We start from the raw sequence: 15,753 nt of genomic DNA on the forward strand, positions 1-15,753 counted from the left end.
CTCCTAAGCAGAACTCGGCTTCTATAATCAAGACAGATAGATAGGGCAAGCCAGCTAGCATTTACTGAGGACTTAATATGTGCTAGGCATTCTACAGCTGTTCTCTTATTTAATCTTCTTAATAGCAGATGATGATCATGACGCATGGTGATTCCTGTTTTGCAGATGAGGAAACCAAGACCTAAAGAGGTAAAGTCCTTGCTCGAGATCCCCAAGCCGGGAAGTGGCAGAACCAGAGTGAAATCCAAGTCCATGTCATTCCAGAGCCCCTTCGCCTGGACCTGGAAGACCCTCAGATTCTAAAGCTCTAATCCCTTCACCAGCACCCCCAGCAAAGTGCAGCATTCAGGACTGAGCCTCAAGGGACCAGCCAGGCCTGATTGTGAACCTCGGAGCAAGGCAAGATCGTCAGTGCAGTAAAGTGAGACTGGTGGAGCCTGATGGCCTCCTTAGGGACAGCCCGGGACAATCACAAACAGAAGCTGCCTCTGTGCTGGAGCCTGCCCTGTCCTGGGAACCTCTCCCACCCGGGACGAGCTCACCTCAACATACAAATCACCTGCGGCCCGGGTGGCCCATTTTATGGATACAAAGCCTGAGGCCCAGAATGTCCCTGTAAAGTGCCCAAGGTCACATAGTGAGCAGACAATTGGTGATACTGGAACCTGGTTGCCTCTTTCGTGCAGCCTCAGTTTCTTTTCCTCCCAGGATCTCCTGTGTTAAAAAAAAAAAAAACAATACAATGTGGCCGGGCGCAGTGGCTCATGCCTGTAATCCCAGCACTTAGGGAAGCCATGGTGGGCAGATCACCTGAGGTCAGGAGTTCAAGACCAGCCTGGCCAACATAGTGAAACCCTGGCTCTACTAAAAATACAAAAATTAGCTGGGTGTGGTGGTGGGTGCCTCTAGTCCCAGCTACTGGGGAGGCTGAGGTAGGAGAATCACTTGAACCTGGGAGGCGGAGGTTGCAGTGAGCTGAGATTGCGCCACTGCACTCCAGCCTGGGCAACATAGTGAGACTCCATCTCAAAAAAAAAACCAAAACAACAACAAAAAAAACCCAACCGAACAAACAAAAACAAAAACAAAAAAATACACAATGTACTCTCTTGACCCTCATCATCTTCCAACAAGCACCCCAGTCCTCCGTCCTGCTTATGGCTGAACTTCTGGTGGAAGCTGTGCATACTCTCCGACCCACTTCCACACCCAGCCCTCTCTTCACCCTCACCTTCACCCTGTCCACACCAACACCCTCTCCTCACCACCACCCTCTCCTCAACATCACCCTCTCCTCACCATCACCCTCTCCTCACCACCACCCTCTCCTCACCACCACCCTCTCCTCACCACCACCCTCTCCTCACCTTCACCCTCTCCACACCATCACTCTCTCCACAGCATCACCCTCTCCTCACCACCACCCTCTCCTCACCACCACCCTCTCCTCACCATCACCCTCTCCTCACCACCACCCTCTCCACACCATCACCCTCTCCTCACCATCACCCTCCCCTCACCTTCACCCTCTCCTCACCTTCACCCTCTCCTCACCACCACCCTCTCCACACCACCACCCTCTCCTCACCATCACCCTCTCCTCACCACCACCCTCTCCACACCATCACCCTCTCCTCACCATCACCCTCTCCACACCATCACCCTCTCCACACCATCACCCTCTCCTCACCACCACCCTCTCCACACCATCACCCTCTCCTCACCATCACCCTCTCCTCACCATCACCCTCTCCACACCATCACCCTCTCCTCACCATCACCCTCTCCTCAACACCACCCTCTCCACACCATCACCCTCTCCTCACCATCACCCTCTCCTCACCATCACCCTCTCCACACCATCACCCTCTCCTCACCATCACCCTCTCCACACCATCACCCTCTCCTCACCATCACCCTCTCCTCACCATCACCCTCTCCACACCATCACCCTCTCCTCACCATCACCCTCTCCACACCATCACCCTCTCCTCACCATCACCCTCTCCTCACCACCACCCTCTCCACACCATCACCCTCTCCTCACCATCACCCTCTCCTCAACACCACCCTCTCCACACCATCACCCTCTCCTCACCATCACCCTCTCCTCACCATCACCCTCTCCTCAACACCACCCTCTCCTCAACACCACCCTCTCCTCACCACCACCCTCTCCACACCATCACCCTCTCCTCACCATCACCCTCTCCACACCATCACCCTCTCCTCACCATCACCCTCTCCTCACCATCACCCTCTCCTCACCATCACCCTCTCCACACCATCACCCTCTCCTCAACACCACCCTCTCCTCACCATCACCCTCTCCTCACCACCACCCTCTCCACACCATCACCCTCTCCTCACCATCACCCTCTCCTCACCATCACCCTCTCCTCACCATCACCCTCTCCTCACCACCACCCTCTCCACACCATCACCCTCTCCACACCATCATCCTCTCCACATCATCACCCTCTCCTCACCATCACCCTCTCCTCACCACCACCCTCTCCACACCATCACCCTCTCCTCACCACCACTCTCTCCTCACCATCACCCTCTCCTCACCACCACCCTCTCCTCACCATCACCCTCTCCTCACCACTACCCTCTCCTCACCATCACCCTCTCCTCACCACTACCCTCTCCTCACCATCACCCTCTCCACACCATCACCCTCTCCTCACCACCACCCTCTCCACACCATCACCCTCTCCTCACCATCACCCTCTCCACACCATCACCCTCTCCTCACCATCACCCTCTCCTCACCATCACCCTCTCCTCACCACTACCCTCTCCTCACCATCACCCTCTCCTCACCACTACCCTCTCCTCACCATCACCCTCTCCACACCATCACCCTCTCCTCACCACCACCCTCTCCACACCATCACCCTCTCCTCACCATCACCCTCTCCACACCATCACCCTCTCCTCACCATCACCCTCTCCTCACCATCACCCTCTCCTCACCATCACCCTCTCCTCACCACTACCCTCTCCTCACCATCACCCTCTCCTCACCACTACCCTCTCCTCACCATCACCCTCTCCACACCATCACCCTCTCCTCACCACCACCCTCTCCTCACCATCACCCTCTCCTCACCACTACCCTCTCCTCACCATCACCCTCTCCTCACCACCACCCTCTCCTCACCATCACCCTCTCCTCACCACCACCCTCTCCTCACCATCACCCTCTCCTCACCACTACCCTCTCCTCACCATCACCCTCTCCTCACCACCACCCTCTCCTCACCATCACCCTCTCCTCACCACTACCCTCTCCTCACCATCACCCTCTCCTCACCACCACCCTCTCCTCACCATCACCCTCTCCTCACCACTACCCTCTCCTCACCATCACCCTCTCCACACCATCACCCTCTCCTCACCATCACCCTCTCCTCACCATCACCCTCTCCTCACCATCACCCTCTCCTCACCACTACCCTCTCCTCACCATCACCCTCTCCTCACCACTACCCTCTCCTCACCATCACCCTCTCCACACCATCACCCTCTCCTCACCACCACCCTCTCCTCACCATCACCCTCTCCTCACCACTACCCTCTCCTCACCATCACCCTCTCCTCACCACTACCCTCTCCTCACCATCACCCTCTCCTCACCACCACCCTCTCCTCACCATCACCCTCTCCTCACCACTACCCTCTCCTCACCATCACCCTCTCCTCACCACTACCCTCTCCTCACCATCACCCTCTCCACACCATCACCCTCTCCTCACCACCACCCTCTCCACACCATCACCCTCTCCTCACCACCACCCTCTCCACACCATCACCCTCTCCTCACCATCACCCTCTCCTCACCATCACCCTCTCCTCACCATCACCCTCTCCACACCATCACCCTCTCCTCACCATCACCCTCTCCTCACCATCACCCTCTCCACACCATCACCCTCTCCTCACCATCACCCTCTCCTCACCATCACCCTCTCCTCACCATCACCCTCTCCACACCATCACCCTCTCCTCACCATCACCCTCTCCACACCATCACCCTCTCCACACCATCACCCTCTCCTCACCATCACCCTCTCCTCACCACCACCCTCTCCACACCATCACCCTCTCCTCACCATCACCCTCTCCTCACCACCACCCTCTCCACACCATCACCCTCTCCTCACCACCACCCTCTCCTCACCACCACCCTCTCCTCACCACTACCCTCTCCTCACCATCACCCTCTCCACACCATCACCCTCTCCTCATCATCACACTCTCCACACCGCACCCTCTCCACACACCACCCTCTCCTCACTATCACCCTCTCCACACCATCACCCTCTCCTCACCGCACCCTCTCCTCGTTGCCCTTGAGCAAGCTTCCATCCTCTGTGTCACCAAATGGCTCTTGGTGGTGTGATCCTTTCTGCCAAGTCCCCGCGTGGGATCCCATGCTCATAGCCACTTCTCAGCAATGTTCGACACTACTGACCACCCTCTCCTTCCCGAAACATCCTTCTTGAAACAGCCTTCATTCCTGACACTAGATGCTGCACGGGCCCTGCCTCTTCTCCTCCTCCCTGGCAGCCCCACTCCATGGCTCTAAACAAACGTGTGTTCTGATACGTCTCAGACTCCCAACAGCATCCTTGATCTCTCTCCGGGGCTCTGGACTTGAATGTCTAATTACCTACTTGAAATATCCTAAAAACACAGCTTGGTTTCCCACGAAGACTTATTTCATTCCTCCTTCATCATCCCCACACTCTCCGGTCTTTGTTCCTCAGAGACACCACCCTGTAGCTCAAGCATCAAAGTGAGGTATCACTCTCAAATCCTCTGTTTCCCTCCCACCACCTCCAAAATTTGTCCAGAGTTGTCCATTTCTCTGTAACTCCATGGCCACCACCCTGGTCCAGGCTGCTACTGTCCTCACCCTTGACCTCCTTGTTTTTTTTTGTTTTGTTTTGTTTTGTTTTTTGAGACGGAGTCTCGCTTTGTCGCCCAGGCTGGAGTGCAGTGGCCGGATCTCAGCTCACTGCAAGCTCCGCCTCCTGGGTTTACACCATTCTCCTGCCTCAGCCTCCCGAGTAGCTGGGACTACAGGCGCCCGCCACCTCGCCCGGCTAGTTTTTTGTATTTTTTAGTAGAGACGGGGTTTCACCGTGTTTGCCAGGATGGTCTTGATCTCCTGACCTCGTGATCCACCCGTCTCGGCCTCCCTCCTTGTTGTTTTTTTGCTGCTACTTTTGCTTCCCATGCAGCCAGGGGAACTTTCAGAAACAAATCAAAACATGTCACTTGCCTGCTGAAAACATTCCAGTGGCCTTTGGCTGCTTTTCCAAAAACTCCCAAGTCCTCACATTGGCCTACAAGACCCCATCTTCCTCTCCAGTCTTCCCTCCTCCCTTCCTCCTCAGCCACATTGGCTTCCTTTCACGTTCTCCAGCAAGCCAAGTTCTTCCCTGCCTAGGGGCCTTTGCACTTGCTGTTTCTTCTGTCTGTAACTCTCTTCCTTCTGCTCTTTCTATAACTGCCTCTTTCTCTCTTTTATAGCCCAGCTCAGCCATCACCTCTCCAGAGGTCACTTCCCTGATCATCTAATTGAAGGACCTCACCTTCCACCCTGGTCACTCTCAACCCCATCACCCTGTTTATTCCTTTCATAACTCAGCACTGTTGGGAGCTCATTTACTTGTTGACTTGTTTACTGTCTATCCAACTCTTGTCGCCAGAATGTTGGTCCCATGAAGGCAGGGATTTAATACCTTTCTTGTTCAGTGCTTTAGATGGAAACCAGGTACACATAGCACAGTGCCTGGCACATAGAAAATGCTCAATAAATATTGGATGGATGGATGATGGATGGATGGCATGAATGGATGGATGTGATAAATGGATGGTTGAGATGAACCGATGGATGAGATGGATGGATGAATGGATGGATGGGTAATGAATAGCTGGGATGGGTAGATGGATAGATGGATGATGTATGAGTGGATGGGATGGATGGATAGATGGATGGGTGAGGGATGGGTGGATGAGATGGATGGATGGATGGATGGGATGAATGGATGGATGGAATGGAGGGATGAGTGAATGGGATGGATAGGATGAATGAATAGATGGATGGATGAACAGGTGGGTGGGGGATGGATGGATAGGGTGAATGGATGGATGGATGGTTGGTTCCATAATGGGTGAATGGATGGATGGATGGATGAATGAATGGGATGTATGGGATGGATGGATGGACGGATGAATGAAAGGGATGGATGGGATGGATGAATGGATGGATGGATGGGTGGGTAATGGATAGATGGGATGGATGGATGGATAAATGGATGGATGGATAGATGGATGGGAAGGATGGATGGATGGATGAGTGGATGGGATGGATGGATGGATGGACGGATGAGTGGGTAATGAATAGATGGGATGGATGGACGGATGAGAGGATGGGATGGATGGGATGGATGGATGGATGGATGGATGGATGGATGGATGGATGGATATGCAACCAGATAAACAAACCTAAAGTACACCTTTAATCATGCCACTCTCCTCAAGAACCTAACTTGACTGCCCACTGCCTATGGAATAGAGAGCAAACTCTCCTCTGGGACATTCAAAGTGTTCTGAACTGGTTCCAAAGTGGGGGTACAGTGAGTGATAAGTGAGAAGATAAGTCATTCATACTGAAGCATTAGGAAGTAGATCAGTTAAGCATCTGTCTCCTCGATCTGGGTATGAGCCATTTGAGGGCCGGGTCATCTTCATCTTTCTGTCTAGACATTGAGCCCCGGGTGGGCAAGATCAGAGGTGCCTGATGAATAAATACATGACTGAGTGAGCAAGTGAGCAAGTGAAAGCAGCCCCACTCTGCCCCAAGAAGCCAGCAAGTGAAAAGTAGGAAGGTTCAGACCCAGAGGGCTGAGCAGTTCAAATTTAGAATAGGAAAGTAGTTTCACTGTTTCAGGTCACTGCTCCTGGCCAAGGTTTCAAAAGTATGTAAAGCCGGGGCTCTGCAGCGACAGGGAAATTGAAACTTACCAGAAACTAGACTGGCAGTGTCTCTTGGGAGGGACTGATTTGAATACCAATGACCTGATCTTCCAATTATAAGAGCCGCACAGTGTCAGACTAAAAAGCACACTCCCATGTAATTGCAATCAAAGCCACAAAGACTCGCACCACTAAGAGTGGCACTTCTTGAGTGTCCTGTCCTGCTGACACACTTCTGGTTTTTGCAGACCTTGGGCCCTTCCATTGTGACTCTTTTGGTTTGCAGGTGGAAGAGGGGCAGAGCTGTGAAGAGGAGAGCTGGGGGTCACCTCAGCTCTGCCAGAGGTTCTGTGACCTGCCAGAGGCTCTGCGACCTTCCCTGAGTCATCATCTGTGGAGAAAGGGCTTGCCACTGAGTGGCGCGTTCTATTTGTACCGCTCTTCTGATCAATCAGCGTCTTTGGTTGGGTTCCTTGGGAAACAGACTCAGAGAGCTGGCACGCAGGTGGTTTATCGGGGAGCGCTCTCACGCACAGCACCTGTGAAGGGGGTAGAGCGGTGTGGGGGGCGATTATGTGGGGCTGGAATGCAGGCACACCAGAGGCCTCAGCAGTGCTCAGAGGCTGGAACAGCCCTTCCGAGTTGCCTACATCAGGGCCATGAAATGGGGTCCTTAGACCCCCATGTCAACCCGACATTGGAGGTGGGCTGCCCCTGTGGAGGAGGCAGTCTTAGGCAAGGCGGTTCTTCTTGGCTGAAGGTGAATCCTGGAGGCTCTGTCCTGAAGGGGACTCCAGGTGGCAGACTAGAGTCTCCACTGAGGTCCACTCCTCTTCACTTCCACTGCCTGGAGCCAACCCATCACCTCTCACCTGGATGCAGCCTTAAGCTCCTGCCCGGAGCTCAGCATCCATGCTTGGCCCTTCACCAACACAGAGTCCAATCTGCACCAGGAACCTAAAGCCACAGGGGCTCTCCCAGCACAGAAATCAGATCACTTCACTTCACTGCTTGGAACCCTCAAATGGCCTCCCAGAACAAAACACACTCAGAATAAAATCCTGAGTGATCCCTGCCTCTGCCTTTGACCTCTCCCTTCACTGTGCTTCAGCCCTCTCTCTCTCTCTTTTATAACAATCCATCATGATGTTCGGTGTTCTCTCTTTCTTGAGGCAACAGCTCTGTTCCACCGCAGGGCCTTTGCTCTTGCTGTTCCCGCTGCCTGACGTTCTCTCTTCCCTCAGATCCTCCCATGGCTGACTCTATGTCCTTCAAGTCTCATGTGACACGTCACCTTCTCAGAGGGATATTCCCTGGTTGTCCGATCTAAAGTGGTTCCACATTTCTCGCATGTTACCTGTCTTTTAAACCACTTCTCACTGTCTGAAACTATATTACGACTTTACTGGTTGACTTCCTGTCTCCTTCCATCAGAATAAACTCCATGGGGGTAGGAATCGCGTCTGCCTGTTCGCCTCTGTTACATGCAGCATCTAAACCAGAAACCAGTGCATTGTAGGTGTTATCTATTTGCTGAATGGCTTAATAATGATTTCATGAATCTGTCTCCTTAGTTATTGCTAATCTTGTTCTTTTTACTGTTTGCCTTAATCAGATTTGGCAGGATTTATCTATCTTCTGGTGCTTTCTTTTTAAAGAATACTTTTTCATTTTATTTATCACTTCTATTTTCTTTTTTCTATTTCATTAATTGTATAATTTACCTTTAATTTCTTATTCCTACCCTTTTGGCTTCTTCTATTTTCTATTTTCTTTTTCTTTCTTTTTTTTTTTTCTGAGATGAAGTGTCGCCCAGGCTGGAGTGCAGCAGCACGATCTTGGCTCACTGCAACCTCTGCACCCCAGATTCAAGCGATTCTCCTGGCTCAGCCTCTCGAGTAGCTGGGATTACAGGCACACTGTAATTTTTGTACTTCTGGTAGAGATGGGGTTTCACCATCTTGGTGAGGCAGGTCTTGAACTTCTGACCTTGTGATCCACCTGCCTCAGCCTCCCAAAGTGCTGGGATTACAGGCATGAGCCACCGTGTCTGGCCTATTTTCTATTTTCTTAAGTTAAATACTTAATCCATTTTGTTTTCGATTTTTAAAAATAATAAACTTCTTTAAGGCTATACATTTTCTTCTGTGGGTAGCATTAGCTACGTCTCATACTCTTTGGTATGAAAAGTGTCTGCTTTTTAAGACTAGATAAGTTTCCATTTTGGTTCTGATTTTCCTCTGATTCAGGGGCCATTTAGAAATAATAGCTATTTTTCAAGAAGTTAAAAATTTGAGGTTTCTTTTGATAATTTATTCTGAATTGTATTGGATTATGAAATGAGAATGTGGCTTGGAAACATCTCTACCCTGAAACTTCGCTTTGCCATTTACAAACTCTTAGTAGACCAGAGTTTACTTGCTAAGCGTGTTTCCTCATCTGTAAAGCGAGCACAATACATAGTGGCTGAAGACTTATGCCAGGCGCATTGGCTCACGCCTGTATTCCCAACACTTTGGGAGGCCAAGGCGGGTGGATCAATTGAGAGCAGGATTTTGAGACCAGCCTGGCCAACACGGTGAAACCCCATCTCTACTAAAAATACAAAAATTAGCCAGGCGTGGTGGCGCACACCTGTAATCCCAGCTACTCCGGAGGCTAAAGCAGGAGAATCACTTGAACCTGGGAGGCAGAGGTTGCAGTGAAGCGAGATAGCATCATTGCACTCCAGCGTGGGTGAAAGAGTGAGACTCCACCTCAAAAAGAAAAAAAAAAAAAAAAGTTTCTATGGCCACCTGGGCTAGGAGGCTTGTCTTGAAGCCACCTTACCCTAATAAACCCATTGTCCTAACTTATGTTGTATTTATATCTGGAGTGGCCTTGACTCTGTCACTGACCACTAGAACACCCCAGGCCTGACAGAGCTCCTCACACCAACTCAAATGCTAGTTTCGCAGGTGCGTGGCTCGTGCCTGTAACCCCAGCACGGTGGGAGGCCGAGGCAGGCAGATCACCTGAGGTCAGGAGTTCAAGACCCGCCTGGCCAACATGGCAAAACCCCATCTCTACTCAAAGTACAAAAATTAGCCAGGTGTGGTGGTGTGAACCTTTAATCCCAGCTATTTGGGAGGCTGAGGCAGGAGAATCGCTTGAACCTGGAAGGCAGAGGTTGCAGTGAGCCAAGATCGCGCCACTGAACTCCAGTCTGAGTGACAGGGCGAGACTTCGTCTCAAAAAAAAAAAATTCTTTTGCTGACAGAAATTTGGACCATACATTCCAGCTGTGATGAACTTATGACACTGCAGCTACATTTTTATTTTTATTAGTCAATGGATCTACAACCAAAAAGTGTGAAAAAAGAAAAATCTCTCAATGATAGGCAAACAAATCTTAATATTTGGTGGTATGATTTTGTATTTGGTTCCACTGATTATTCTTTCAACAGGAATGTTAGTGGCCTTGCCACCAGCAAGGTTAGCAATCTTGGCTCCCAGTTACTTCTCTTGTAGGTCAGTCTTAAGAACAAGGCTTTGGCCGGGCTCAGTAGCTCACGCCTGTAATCCCAGCACTTTGAGAGGCCGAGGCGGGTGAATCATAAGGTCAGAAATTTGAGACCAGTCTGGCCAACATGGTGAAATCCTGTCTCTAAAAATAAAAATAAATAAAAAAATACAAAAATACAAAAATTAGCCAGGCACGGTGGTGCATGCTTGTAATCCCAGCTACTCAGGAGGCTGAGGCAGGAGAATCGCTTGAACCTGGAAGGTGGAGGTTGCTGTGAGCCGAGATGGCACCATTGCACTCCAGTCCTGGTGACAGAGCAAGACTCTGTCTCAAAAAAAAAAAACATTAAGAAGGTTTTAAGGCTTTAGGATTGGATGTGGTGGCTCACGCCTATAATCTCAGCACTTTGGGAGACTGAGGCAAGGGGATTGCTTGAGGCCAGGAGTTCAAGACCAGCCTGGGCAACACAGGAAGACCTCGTCTCTACAAATAACTTAAAAAGTAGCCAGGTGTGATAGCGCATGCCTGTAGTCTCAGCTACTCAGGAGGCTGAAGTAGGAGGATCACTTGAGACCAGGAAGTCGAGCCTGCAGTGAGCTGAGATTGTGACACTGTACTCCAGCCTGGGCAACAGAGCAAGACCTTGTCTCATTAAAAACAAAATAAAACAAACAAAAAAACAGATAACAAGGCTTTAATAGCAAGAATACTTTAGATTTATAGACGATATTTTGCTGTGAAGCTGCTGGGATGAAAGCTTCCATTGACCGACCACCTATTTACTGTTGTGAAGCATTGCACTTGGTAACTCACATATGCTGCTGCATTTCCTCTTCACATTAACCTCGCGCGGAAAATCTTACCACCTCCCTTCTCCAAATGAGAAAACAGGATCAGAGAAATGTGACTTTACCAAGAGCACCCAGCTCCTGAGTGGGTTCAGCCTGGGGGTGTCTGGCTTGTCCTACATCTGGAGTCTTCAGATTGAGAAGGTTCATTTTCATTTACTCAGCAAATATTTGAGCACCTGCCCCTTGCCTTCCGTCCTGCAGTATGCCCAACTCTGGACTAGGTGATGGAGATGGAACAGGGAGCAAAACAGTGTCCTTTGCCCCCTGTCCCAGGTGGGAAGAAAGACCAAAGAAGGCCGGGCGCGGTGGCTCAAGCCTGTAATCCCAGCACTTTGGGAGGCCAAGTCGGGCGGATCACAAGGTCAGGAGATCGAGAACATCCTGGCTAACACGGTGAAACCCCGTCTCTACTAAAAATACAAAAAACTAGCCGGGTGAGGTGGCGGGCGCCTGTAGTCCCAGCTACTCGGGAGGCTGAGGCAGGAGAATGGCGTAAACCCGGGGGACGGAGCTTGCAGTGAGCTGAGATCCGGCCACTGCACTCCAGCCTGGGCGCCAGAGCGAGACTCCGTCTCAAAAAAAAAAAAAAAAAAAGAAAGACCAAAGAAAAGACAAACAAAACAGATGAAAACAGCACTTCACAGTATATATGATGTTAGAGAGGGACAGTGACAGCTAAGACTCTCAACAGTTCATTTCAGTACTAAACTGTTTTACTTCTATTCTGTTTCTTTTCTTTCCTTTTCCTTTCTTTTCTTTTTTTTTGAGACAGAGTCTCACTGTGTTGCTCAGGCTGGAGTGTAGTGTTGCCATCTCAGCTCACTGCAACCTCCACCTCCCGGGTTCAAGCGATTCTCCTGCCTCAGCCTCCTGAGTAGCTGGGATTAGAGGCACACGCCACCACACCCGGCTAATTTTTGTATTTTTAGTAAAGACGGGGCTTCACCATGTTGGCCAGGCTGATTTCGAACTCCCAACCTCAGGTGATCCGCCTGCCTCAGTCTCCCAAAGTGCTGGGATTACGTGCATGACCCTCTGTGCCTAGCCTCTATTCCATTTCTGATCATCTGTTCAGGCAGATTGACAGACACAAAAATGTAGTGTCTCTATTGCCCTAAATCTCCAGTGACTACTCTTTAGCCTTGTCCCAGGACCAAATAATGTAAAATGTATTTTTTTGTTTGTTTGTTTTTGAGACAGGGTCTCACTCTGTTGCACAGGCTAGAGTGCAGTGGTACAATCATAGCTCACGGCATCGCTCACAGCAACCTCAACCTCCCAGGCTCAAGGGATCCTCCCACCTCAGCCTCCCGAGTAGTTGGAACTACAAACGTAACACCATCATGCCCAGCTAATTTTTATATAAATATATTTTGTAGAGACAGGGCCTCGCCATGTTGCCTAGGTTGGTCCTGAACTCCTGGCTTCAAGCGATCCTCCCACCTCGGCCTCTCAAAGTGCTGGGATTACAGGCGTGAGCCACCATGCCCGGCCCAGGGTTCTGTTGTAATGAGCACATCCTTCTTGTGGTGTTTCCTTTCTTCACTTACAGTCCTGCCATTTCTTGTTCCTGTGTAATCTGTCACTCTGTGGCACTTCCTTTTCCTCTGTGTTGACAGAGCCTGGCTTGTTTAGCCACTCTTGTGTCCTCAGGCGGTTTGATTTCCTTCCATGTTACTGCTCTTATGTCTTACATAGCGATGGACCAGCCAGAACACATTGTTATTTTTCCCCTGGTTTGCCTCCCTGTTCTATAATCCTCCATCACCGTTCACATTTCTATTGATTTTTAGCCAAACTCAGGGGTTGGCAAACTACGGCCACCCGCCTGTTTTTGTAAATAAAGTTTTATTGGAATGCAGCCAAGCCTGTTTGTTTATATATTGTCTGGGGCTGCTTGAGCTACGAGGGCAGAATTGAGAAGTTGAATAGTTGAGTGACAGAGACTGCATACGGTCCCTGTGAGGGTGGAAAAAACAACTGTTTTTCCTCTGCTCTCACACTACAGCGATCAACACAAAAGACGTGGGTTTTTGTTTTGTTTTGTTTTGTTTTTTTGTTTGTTTTTGAGACAGAGTCTCACTCTGTCACCCAGGCTGGAGTGCGGTGGCACAATCTCAGCTCACTGCAACCTCTGCCTCCCGGGTCCAAGTGATTCTCCCGCCTCAGCCGCCAGAGTAGTTGGGATTACAGGCACCCACCACCAGGCCCAGCTAATTTTTATATTTTCAGTCAATATAGGTTTTCACCATGTTGGCCAGGCTGGTCTCGAACTTCTGATCTCAGGTGATCTGCCCACCTCAGCCTCCCAAAGTGCTGGGATTATAGGTGTCAGCCAATGCACCTGGCCACAGAATATCTCTATGACCAAATGTGTGTCTGTTTTTCCCCAAGTACCAAGCAGTAGACACCAGCGGGCCATCCCCCAATTCTACTCTAATGCTGTCTACCTGAAGATAGCCTCAGGTCACACAGGTTGAGGGCTCAGTCCCCAAGCCCGTCGCCTCCTTCCCACCAGTCACAAATCCAGGCTTCCAGAACTTCTGACTGATCATCTCCAAATGGGGGTTCCCAGCACCCGCTCTTTGGGTTTAATGTATTTGCTAAAGCGGCTCACAGAACTCAGGCAAACTTACTTTTATGTCTTACCGGTTTATGACAAAGCTTCTTTTAAAGGATGCAGATAAACAGCTAGATGAGACACACGCAGTGAGGTCTGGAAGGGTCCTGAGCCTATCCCGATAGGTTTGGGGCACACCACCCTCCCAGCACGTGGATGAGTTATTGTTCACCTTCCTATAAACCTCCGTGTGTTCAGCTATCTGGAAGCTCTCTGACTCTGTCCTCTTGAGGCTTTTTTTTTTTTTTTTTTTTTTGAGACAGGATCTTGCTCTGTCACCCAGGCTGGAGTGCAGTGGTGCGATCTCGGCTCACTGCAACCTCTGCCTCAAGGGTTCAAGTGATTCTCCTGCCTCAGCCTCCTGAGTGAGCTGAGATTACAGGCGTGTGCCACCATGTACAGCTAATGTTTGTATTTTTAGTAGAGAAGGGCTTTCCCCATGTTAGTCAGACTGGTCTCGAACTCCTGACCTCAAATGATCCACCCACTTCGGCCTCCCAAAGTGCTGGGATTACGGGTGCGAACCACCGCGCCCGGCCCTCTTGAGCCTTTTATGGGGACTTCACTGGGTGGGCATGACTGACGGCGTAGAAATGTGATCAAATGGAAAGGGGATGGTCTAACACTAATAGGCTGAGCAGGGAACCCCTGCGAGGCTGTCTGTTCAGCGTCTTCTCCACCTCTCTCCGCTGTGTTCCTTCCTTCAGGGCATTGGGCAGGACCTTTCTGAAATGAGGGTCCTTAAGACCCACAATTAGAAAGGCAGGGGAAGAGGAGAGTCCTTCCTTGGGCAGGTAAAAGGAGAAGATCAGAGAGAGAGATTCTGTGTTCCAAGGCCTAACGCACCCCCATATTATCACAGAAAACTGACAAGGGCTATCCAAGTCGTGATCCAGGAACCACGGATGAGAACAGACACGTGTAGCCCCCTGCCGCCAACGTCTACGATATTTCCCATCTGGCCCTTGCCTAATGAATTAGGAAAAGATTTGCTGGAAAAATAGAAAAAGTTCGCGGGCCCCTTGCCTAATGAATTCAGTTCACAAGAGGTTAGATTTTGTATTTGAGCCTGGCACGTCTTACGTAGGGTAGTGAGTCAGTAACTGGAGTGTGTTTAAAGCTGACGCTGGAGACATTCGCTCTAGGGCAGGGGTTTTCCTCACTCTTCCCTCTGCTGGGAGCATGTCTTTGATCTCAGATGCCACCTCCTCCAGATACGTCTTCCCTGAACACCAAGTCTGAACACTCCACCATCCCAGTCGTTCTTCTGTGTGATTTTTCTTTCTTTTTCTTCTTCTTCTTTTTTTTTTTTTTGTAGAGACAGAGTCTTGCTATGTTGCCCAGGCTAGTCTGGAACTTCTGGGCTCAAGCGATCTTCCCGCCTTGGCCTCCCAAAGTGCTGGGATTACAAGCTTGAGCCACCACGCTCAGAGGTTTTTTGTTTTATGGTTTTGTTTGTTTGTTTGTTTGTTTGAGACAGAGCCTCGCTCTGTCACCCATGCCGGAGTGCAGTGGTGTGATCTCAGCTCACTGCAATCTCTGCCTCCCAGGTTCAAGTAATTCCCCTGTCTCAGCCTCCCAAGTAGCTGGGACTACAGGCACACACCACCACGCCCGGCTAATTTTTTGTATTTTAGTAGAGACGGGGTTTTGCCATGTTGGCTATGATGGTCTTAATCTCCTGACCTTATGACCCACCTGCCTCGGCCTCCCAAAGTGCTGGGATTATAGGCGTGAGCCACCCCGCTTGGCCTTCTGTGTGATTTTTCTTCACACCACTT

General features: G+C 50.4%; 1 protein-coding gene across 1 annotated transcript in view; it reads right to left on the reverse strand.

Annotated features, from left to right (window-relative positions):
* Nucleotides 1–10,493: 10,493 nt before the first annotated feature.
* The window catches only part of B4GALT5 (beta-1,4-galactosyltransferase 5), a 99,555-nt gene continuing 94,295 nt past the window's right edge, over nucleotides 10,494–15,753 (reverse strand). Inside the window, exon 9 of the mRNA XM_077951982.1 lies at nucleotides 10,494–10,642. Coding sequence (XP_077808108.1) covers nucleotides 10,546–10,642 — 97 coding nt within the window. The 3' untranslated portion in view covers nucleotides 10,494–10,545. The remainder of the gene's footprint in view (nucleotides 10,643–15,753) is intronic.

This window comes from Macaca mulatta, chromosome 10, assembly GCF_049350105.2.
Source record: "Macaca mulatta isolate MMU2019108-1 chromosome 10, T2T-MMU8v2.0, whole genome shotgun sequence".
In the NCBI taxonomy this organism is placed as follows: domain Eukaryota; kingdom Metazoa; phylum Chordata; class Mammalia; order Primates; family Cercopithecidae; genus Macaca; species Macaca mulatta.